General features: G+C 48.8%; 1 protein-coding gene across 1 annotated transcript; it reads left to right on the forward strand.

The window, feature by feature from the left end:
* Positions 1-1189: 1189 nt before the first annotated feature.
* LOC126043890 (uncharacterized) lies at positions 1190-8376 on the forward strand. The gene is made up of 4 exons (XM_049812825.1): positions 1190-1205; positions 1828-1926; positions 2225-2269; positions 7606-8376. Exons 2-4 carry the CDS (start codon positions 1919-1921, stop codon positions 7976-7978), a joined length of 426 nt encoding a protein of 141 aa, XP_049668782.1. The 5' UTR covers positions 1190-1205; positions 1828-1918; the 3' UTR covers positions 7979-8376.
* The last annotated feature ends 1015 nt before the right edge of the window (positions 8377-9391 follow it).

Consider the following 9391-nt stretch of genomic DNA (forward strand, 5'->3'; position numbering starts at 1 on the left):
CCGCAACTCTTTCCCCAGAAGTGACTGGGGGAGGCTTTTCAGTCATCTGGCTGTAAAACCCCTCCCCCTCAGGGAGACCAACATCCAGGCATGCCTTGCTCTAACTCCCCAAATCCACTGCCCTCCGAGGAATAAAAGGCGTCTGGGCCACTCCCCCGGCTCTAATCTGCAGATATGCCTGGCTTCCCAGAAGTAGGCTGAGAAAGCCAGCATTAAGGCAGTCCTTCCCACGCCCAGATCCACAAAATCCTCAGAGAAAAGAAGAAAAATAGCCACTTCACCGCAGCAGGAAGTAAATGGACTTGGGGGACACAGGAGGCCAGTTCTCCTGGGGTCAATGGAAAGGAGGGGTAGATGCAACGTATCTGAGGATTTTCCATGTGCACAGCTGAAACAGCCATGCCTCAAGCAGGGATGCGTCCCATTTATGGCAGTTCCTCCCCACTTCTCATCCCCAAAAGACAAACTCGGGCCTCTGCCTTCTCCGTGTGTAGCTCCCCACTCCCTTCAGCATGGAGCTGCGAGGCTCTGGGTTTGTGGAGAACCACAGGTGGGAAACCAAGGCTACTAATGGTGACCACAGAGAACAGACCAGCTCGGAGGGGGCGAGGAGGGCTGATGCACAATTTCTACGTTTGAATTTGTTGGGAACTTGGTGGGAGTCACAGGCTTGCAAACCACAACCCCAGCTATCCACGACATGGGCTTTCCAAGATCACAAACCTCCGGGGACGGGGACGGCGCCTGCGCCGGCGAGCGAACGCCGGGCTGCCCCAACGCGAAGCACGGCGCATGCGCCCAGGAGGCGCATCCGCACGGCTGGTCGGGGAGCGGGCGCAGCGGGAAGCCCGCGGAAAACCACGCGAAACCGGCAACCCTCCTGAGTCTGACCTGGTCGGACTACGCCGCGCCCGAGAGCCGCGCTGCTGCCCGGCTGCCGAGTCCGCGAAAACTACAGCTCCCGGCATGCCCCGGGAGGCAGCCTGCCCTGCTGCCTGACCCCGAGGGGACGCCGCTTCCGTTCCCCCCCACCTCCCCACGCCGGCGCAGCGGCAGTTCCCGCCGAGCCCCCAGCGCCGCTCCGGGTAGCTCCGGCACGGCGCGGCCCCGCTGCCGCTCCGTGCGTGCAACATGGACCCCGCCGTCCTCCTCGGGGCTTTCCCCGGGACCTGCCGGCCGACTGCGCAGCCCCGCCACGGGGCCCGGTGAGCCCCCACCCCCGCGCGCCTGTTCTCTCAGCCGCCCTGTCAGCCCCCCCCCCCCCCCCCCCCGCGCGCCCGTTCTCTCAGCCGCCCTGTCAGCGCCCCACCCCCGCGCGCCCGTTCTCTCAGCCGCCCTGTGAGCCCCCAGGGCTCCCCCTCGGCCTCGGCACCCCCACCTCCCCCGGGCCACCCCCGCCTCCGACGTTTGCGCTCCGAGGGGCGCCCGGCCCCGCTCACCTTCTCCCTCGGGGCAGCCGCAGCCCAGTCACAGCTCAGCTCCGCTCTGCTCCTGCCTGGGCTCCCGGCGGCCCCTCCCCCAGCAGCCCCTCCTCCCCCGGCGGCCCCCCCCTTGCCAGGGAGGGGGCGTCGCCATCAGCCTCTCACTGCCCGCACCTGCGGCTCCTCCAGCCCCGGCCCGCAGCTGTGGTACCGAAACCTGGAACCAAACCCCTCAACACCAAGGTGAAGTGAAGCAGCAGGCACTGCCTTGACTGAGTGACAGATGTCAAGAGTCATCTGATGTGGAAGAGGTGTTAACTGGGGTCAAAATACAGATTTTATTACCCATCTGATTTTAGTTCTAAGACTTGGCGATTGCCAGGTATCATCTTTTCGATTTCCCCAGGTCCACCCGCGAGCGAGGCCACAAGGGAGATTTCTTCCAGAGAGAGGATAGAGTTATTAAGTCTCAAGACCACGATTTGCTTTTCTCCTTCATGAAGAGGTGAGTGGGTCATATAGCATCACTAGTCACCCAAGCAGTTAACCCTGAACTTTTCACCTGTCCTTTAATGCTGTCAACTCCAAGCTAAATTTTTCCCGTTATTAAGAGGGGACCAAAGATCATGTGAAGTATTATTATCCTTTCTACAAATACACCCCCATCTTAGAGCTTTAGCTACTAGAGAAGGTCTTGGGAGTTTGGGGTCAGAGGAGCTAGCTGCAAGTACAAACTTTCATACAGCTCTGTTTAGGATGTGTGATGTTTCTCTGGTTGTCTAAACCAGTCTAAATTTCCACAGATGGTCCCAACTCTGGGTGGCTCTAACAAGGATCCTGGAACTCCAGTAAGTTCTAAACATCGTTTTAAACATGATCCCAAGTTCCTTTTTGCACTTGTCTCTACGGTTTTGGCAGCTGACAGCCCCCAGGGGTGCTTGTACAAGTTTCTCCCGAAGGGCGAGTAAATTAATTCTTTTGTCCGTGAGGTGGATGGTTTGGTAACGTTATAATTCACAACGCTATAATTCCTTCTTTCAAATTTAAAAAAAAATAATTGCCTTTTAAATCCATCCAATTTAATCTGCTAAAATGATTCTCATTGTTCTACTTCTTTTCTCAAGTTTTGGTTAAATTCAATGTCAGTATTCTCCACGGAACTAGATTTTCGTCTGACTTTGGAATCGGAAAGGCAGGCTGTTACCGAGGTTCAATTTTGTGTCTTTACAAAACTTTGAATCAGTTACAAAACTAGATTATTTTTTTTAATTCAAATTACAAAACCGGTTAATATTAAGATGAATAGCTCAAACAATAATTGTTTCATTTTGTTTATCTCATGTTTAGAACCCCTCAAAAAAAACACATACACCCTCTAAACACACAAAAAGATTATTGCCCTCGACGCTATTCCTAATAGCAACCCCAACATTATAAACTTTACACAACTGTTTTCCCAAACAGATAACGTGAAACTTACTTATAGATTTCCCGTTTTAAAGGGCCAGTTTCTTTAGACTTCCAGTTTCTTGTTGGGTGCTTTCTTTATTCTCGAATAATGAAGCCAAGGTTCTTCTCCCAGAGCTTTACTGCTACAAGTGTTGTTAAAATGACTCGATACAGTCCTTTCCACTTCTCGGTGATTTTATATATATTCAATCTCCTGGTCGGAAGGGATGCGCTGCTACGTCCAATTCTAAGGGTCCAGCTGTGGAGACATACTGACAAAGTTCTTGAAAAGAATTGCTTAAAGAAATCATAACACCTTTTAAAAACATATCTCCAAAGGCACTCAAGATACTCAGAACACAGGACTCTTGATATGGTCTTTCATACATTTCCTAAAGACTTGACTTTTCTTTCTCTTCTGGCTATACTCCGATTCTTAATAGAGCCACGGGTAACACTTTAACCCATGTGAGGAGTGAGGTTTCCTGACAAATTTTACTCGACTGTTGCTTAAGGATATAGTTCATTCTCTCTCTCTCTCTCTCTCCCCCCACACACTTGCCTGTGGTCTATGTGGGGTGTGATAGTCTCAATCCATAGATAATACTTTGCTCAACTTGTCTCCTAATCTTTGCTATAAAATGAGGGCCATTGTCAGATGACATTCTTACAGGCACCCCATATTTTGGTATTATCTCATTGAGCAAGACTTCGACTACTTCCCTTGCTTTGTTGGTGCGACAAGGGAAAGCCTTGGGCCACCCAGTAAAGATATCAACTAAAACTGGGATATATCCTTATTTTCAAGGCAATTCTATAAAATCAATTTGCTAATATTCTTCTAAAAAATTTCCTTATTTAATAATCCCAAAGATGATCTTATTACTGGTTCGGGGATAAATTTACATATACATTTCACGTCCACTTATAATTGTTTAAACAATCTTTGTCATATTTCGCTTTCTGTTTCCCAGTATACTTTGTGATGTTCAGTGGGGCAATTTCTCTTATTATTGTGGGTGGGACTATTATTCGACCTGTCGGTGTTACAGCCTATCCTGTTTCATTTTGTTAGCCTGCAATCTAATAATTAATTCTTCATCTTTTTCATTATAATTTGGAGTTTCTTTAGGCAATTTTATACCTTTCTCTGGAACTAGTGCTAGGATGCCTTTTTCTGCAGCCTCTTCAGCAGCTTTATCAGCCAGTCGGTTACCTGCGTTAGGACCGGTCTTACCTAACGGATGTGCTTTACAGTGCATCATCGTGACTGCTGTTGGTTTTTGAATGCTTTCTAACAATTTCAGTATTTGTTGTGCGTGCTGAACGGCGGTGCCTGGTGCAGATAACAGTCCTCTTTCTCCCCGTATCGCTCCATGCGCACGTACCACTCCAAAAGCATACTTTGAGTCTGTCCAAGTGTTGACTCGCTTTCCTTGACTTAGTTCCAGAGCTCGAGTAAGAGCTATCAATTCAGCCTTTTGGGCAGAGATCATCGAAGGCAAAGTTGGCAACGCAAGTACCTCCTCAGTAGTTATTGTCTATCTCGATAAAACGTTTTCCTTCACAGATGGAACCGCTTCCGTCGGCATATAGTTCCCAATCTGTTTCTTCTAGTGGCACATCTCAGAGATCCAGTCAGCTGGAGTAAACTCTTTCGATTGCCTGCAAGCAGTCACGTTCCAGTTCTCCTTTAACTCGGTCAGTTGTTGAAAACGCAACAGGGTTAACGGCCGTAGTAGTTTTTAGGTAAACATCATCTTGTTCCAGCAACAACACCACTTGGTATTTCAGCATTCTGCTAGGGGATAACCAGTGCCCCCCTTTCCGTTTTAGCACAACAGTTATCATATGGGAAACGTACAGTAATCCTTTCTCCTCAGGCGAACTTACGAGCTTCCTGGATCAGTAGCACAGTTGCAGCGACGGCTCTCGGACGACCAGAGCATCCCAGACTCACGTTATCCAATCGCTTCGAGAAGTAGGCCACAGCTCGCCCACTTGGCCCTAAATATTGGGCCAGGATACCCAGAGCTCTACCTCTTCTTTCACGAGCAAAAAGTTCAAGTGTCTCTTGTGAGATCTGGCAGACGCTAGGGCTGGCACCCCTGTTACAGCCCGTTTCAATTCTTGGAAGGTAGCTTTCTCGGCATCGGTCCAATCCGTCGTTTGAGGTTTTGAGCTGCTCCTATAAAGGTCAGGCCAGCAAGCCACAATTTATAATCTACAGGTGACACCACTCGACCATTCTCGGAAATGCTTGTCATTCATTTTTTTAGTCTTAGGTTCGGGGAGACGACACATTGCCTCTTTTCTCTCAGCTCCCAACTGTCTCTGTCCTTTTAGGATTTTAAAACTCAAATTCAAGTTTCTTCTTTCTGGGTTATTTGGGTTTTTTTCTTTTGACACTCGATATCTACTGATTCCCAAAAAGTTCAAAAAGTTAAGAGTTGACTTTGTGCATTGTTCTTCCGTCTCAGCTACCATTAACAGATCGTCCATATATTTCAGCAAGATTTCTTGATTATTTTCTTTCTTCCAAATCTCTAACTCTCGTGCCAACTGATTTCCAAAAGTGGTAAGACTATTCTTAAAGCCTTGAGGCAAGACTGTCCACGTATATCGTGTTTTTCTCCCAGTCTCAGGATTTTCCCATTCCAAAGCAAAAACCTCGTGACTATTGGGATCCAAGGGAATACAGAAAAAGGCATCTTTTCGGTCCAACACTGTGAACCATTCTCATTTCTCCGTTAGGGTTGTTAACAAAGTATAAGGATTTGCTACTACCGGATGAATACCTTGTACTATTTGATTTATTGCTCTGAGGAGGTCTTGAACTAATCTATCATCTTTTTCATCAGCCTTTTAAAAGGCAAGATCGGGGTGTTATATCTGGATTCACATTCTATTAACAATTTGTATCTTAAAAATTTTTGTATTACCATTACTAACTCTTTCCGACTTTCCGGTTTTAGGGGGTATTGTTTCATTCTTACCGGATTCGATCCTGGCTTTAAATCAACTCTCACAGGTTCTGCTTTTTGGATTTACCGGGAACTTCCCAGTCCAGACGACTGGAATGACAGCATTACACTTGGACCGGTATAATCTGCTTTCGGTAAACATCCTGTTAACAACAAAGCCGCTGCTTCGATACGTTTAGTTTCTGGAATTAAAATTTTAAGCTCTCCATTTTTAAATTTAATTTCTGCCTCTAAGTTCTCAAATAGACCTCTCCTTAACAGGAGTTTAGGAGAATTTGGCACATACAAAAACTGCCGAGTGACCCATTGCTTTCCTAATTTCATTGTTAAAGATTTAAAGAAGGGTCTAGTTTCTCGTTCGCTTGTTGCACCAACACCACCAATTTCTTCAAAACTTAACTCTCCCTCTGAGGTATTTAAAACTTAAAAGGTGACTCTAGTGTCAACTCAAATTCAATTTTCTGTTCTCCCAGTTTAGCTGTAACCAGAGGTTCTGCTGGGAGACTCCCCTCCGGTCCCCACCCGATACGTTCACTTAAAAAGAACAAATCTACATATGGCACTTTATTCCATTTACTCTCTCTCCTACAAAACAACAGTAATTGCAATATAGTATTGTAACTCAAAGTTCTGTTTGTTTACCATTTTTCCTGCAGTTCACCCCAACGTGCCAATAAACATCCCAGCGGTGATGTTTCTGGTAACTTTTCATCAGCAGTTCTATTTCCTGCACTCTTATTCTTAAACAGTTTTGCTAATGCCATTATACTTATATACATTCAAATACCAAATACCAAACAAATGCAAACGACAGCTGTCCCAAATAATACACAAAGTCCAACCCAGCAATAGCTTTCGCTTATGACTTAGGGGCAGACTCCTAGGCTTCCACTCCAGACGGCTACCCTCCAAGCCCCAACCCTGGGAAGCTTTCGCCGCGCCTCACGGGCAGGCTTTCCAAACAAATTCCAAAGAAGCAGCGCCTTACCTTTTTCCCAGGGAACGCTGCAAGGAGCTTTGCGTGTCGAGGGTGACGGTTCTCCCCAAGAATACCTCGGTGCCGGCCGGAGCTCGATCGACACGCGATCTCGTCCAGTCTCACTCGCAAGGTCCCATCTGGGTCGCCAAAACCGTTACCGAAATCCAGAATAAAACTCCTTAACACCAACGTGAAGTTAAGAAGCAGGCACTTTGTTTATCGCAGCGCTGGGGACACGGGGGATCGCTCCTCCAAAGGCGTGTCCCACTTAGTATCAAAATCCATCAGTTTTTACAGGCTTTTCCCGTCAGGTCATTGTTACCTAAGCTCCTTCCCTAAAAACGCATACTATGCTCGTTCTTAAATTTAACCGTTGTAACGATCGGTCCTGTGATTATATAACCTTATCAATATTCTTATTTTAAAACAATCATTGGTCGGTGACACTTGGCTCTGCTGACTGGCATCATCGATACTCAAATCGAGATGGGAAGGGTAAGGGGGTTTCCAAGCAGCAAACTGGTGTCCACGACGGTTTCCTTAGTTTCCTGAAACAGAATGTAGGAAAACCAATAACTTCCTGGTGAGGTTTCTAGGGTTAGCTGTTTCAGACTTTAACAATATTACGGTTCCTAGCGTCACGCATAACACAGCTCCTAAAGTTTCTATGGCTACGTTTCAAACTTAACAATCCTATATGTTACGCTTCACAATTTTACTTCTTAATCAAACCTAACTCTTCTATGTGATTAAATGTTGATTTCTTTACCAGAACATTTGCAACAGCTGGAGCCCAGCAGGAACAGGGGGGGCACGGCCCGACCCCCCCCAGCGCCTCACCTCCTCCTCCTCCCCTGGGCTCCCTCACAGCCCCTCGCCCCGTGCAGAGGGAGCGCAAACGCAGCCCGGAGGGCAAAGGGGCCGGCCGGCCAGCGTCTATTCAGTCAGTCGCGCGCCTATCGAGTCCTGCCAGCGAGTCTGCTCCGGGGCTCGGGGCGCCCCCCGGCGCTCCCCCTGCCCCTCGGACACCTCTGATAGCACATTTCCATACGTTCTGTATGGCACGTCGAAATATTTGGGTGGTTTTAATACTTTGTACCAGCTGTGGTTTGCTGCTAGGTGACTGTAAAAGTGAGATTTGGTAAATAATGGTTAGAAATCTTATACTAACGCTACAACTGAAACAACAGACAAAAGTATAGCCGAGCAATTAACTAGCAGAGGTAGGTACTCCTAAGTTTTGCAGTTCTTTGCTCTTATGACTAGATGTTCCCCTGTAAGCTAAATGGGAACAATGCTGAAACTGACCACATGTGATTGAAACTGCATTAAGCTTCAAGATCAAAGAACAAGGACAAGAATAAAGACTTCGAGGACAGCCAGCAAGAACTTCAAATGGGTCGGTGGTCGCAAAAGCAGCCCTTCGTCTCAAATGGATCCTTCATTGCACGTGATCGGATGTAGGCAGTGCTATGATAATCGGTTGCCGTCGTTTTTATGTATATGTATACTCATCTGATTAATAAGCAATTAGTTATTCTATATAACCTGTTTGTGCTAAAGCTGTGGCACACACACTAGGTGGAACTATCCCCCGTGCATCCGGCGCTGCAGTGAAGAACGCCTGCTTTCTAAAACTCCAAAACGAGTCTTAGGGAGTTTCGTCGACCGGCTTTTCAGTATCAGAGGTACAAGGGAGGAAAAGAAAAAAAAAAGAAAAAAAAAGAAAAAAGAAAAAAAAAAGGCAGGGGTGTTGGAAAGAGAGGGGACCAGGGGGCGGAGGGGGCAGGGAGGGACCGCAACACCGAAGAGGGGGGACAGGGCCCCGAGGGCCCGGGGCTCACCGCAGCTCTTGTTCTTGGCGCTGCCAGGAGACTTTGCCAGTTCAGCCGCTTCTTTCTCCTTCTCTCCTCCCTTCCTCTTCTGTAACTCCAGTCGCTTGGCTGTCCTCCGCATAACGGAACACGCGAGCCCCTCGCAGCTCTTGCGAGATGAGGCCTCCTAGACACGTAGCCTCGCTCGCTCGCTCACTACGTGGCCGTACCGCGCTGCTGGTCACGCATACAGACCCTGGCGGTGTGACCTGCTGTGGACTACGAGGAGGGATCCTCCCACACCCACAGAGGCAGGGTCCCTCTGGCCTGCAGCGGGAGGCAGCTGCCAGCCAGATGGCCTTCCGTTTCTTCTTCTTTACCTTTCTGTGGCCTCTCCAGCTTCAGCAGCTCCCGTCCACAGCCAGTAAGTGCTCCGCCTGTCCCTCTGCGCTCCCGTGCCGTGAGGAGAGGGAGGCCGGGCAGAGACAGGCCACGCGAGCCTGAGGCTGCTGCAGTCAACGGCATCCCCGGGGACGAACGGACAACCCCGCTCACGGCGTGGCCTCTGGCAGAGGGAAAGAGGCAGCAGCGACCGTTATTACCGCAGCTCCACCCTGGCCGGAGCCCCTCCGTCCGCAGGGGCTTCCGCGGACGGACGCCGCTCCTTCCCCGCGCCGCTGCTAACGGCACCCGCCTTAAGGGAGACTCGAGAACACCGGAGGGCCAGCTTGCCGCCCTCACAAC

Source organism: Accipiter gentilis, chromosome 10 (genome assembly GCF_929443795.1).
Source record: "Accipiter gentilis chromosome 10, bAccGen1.1, whole genome shotgun sequence".
Taxonomy (NCBI): Eukaryota; Metazoa; Chordata; class Aves; order Accipitriformes; family Accipitridae; genus Astur; species Astur gentilis.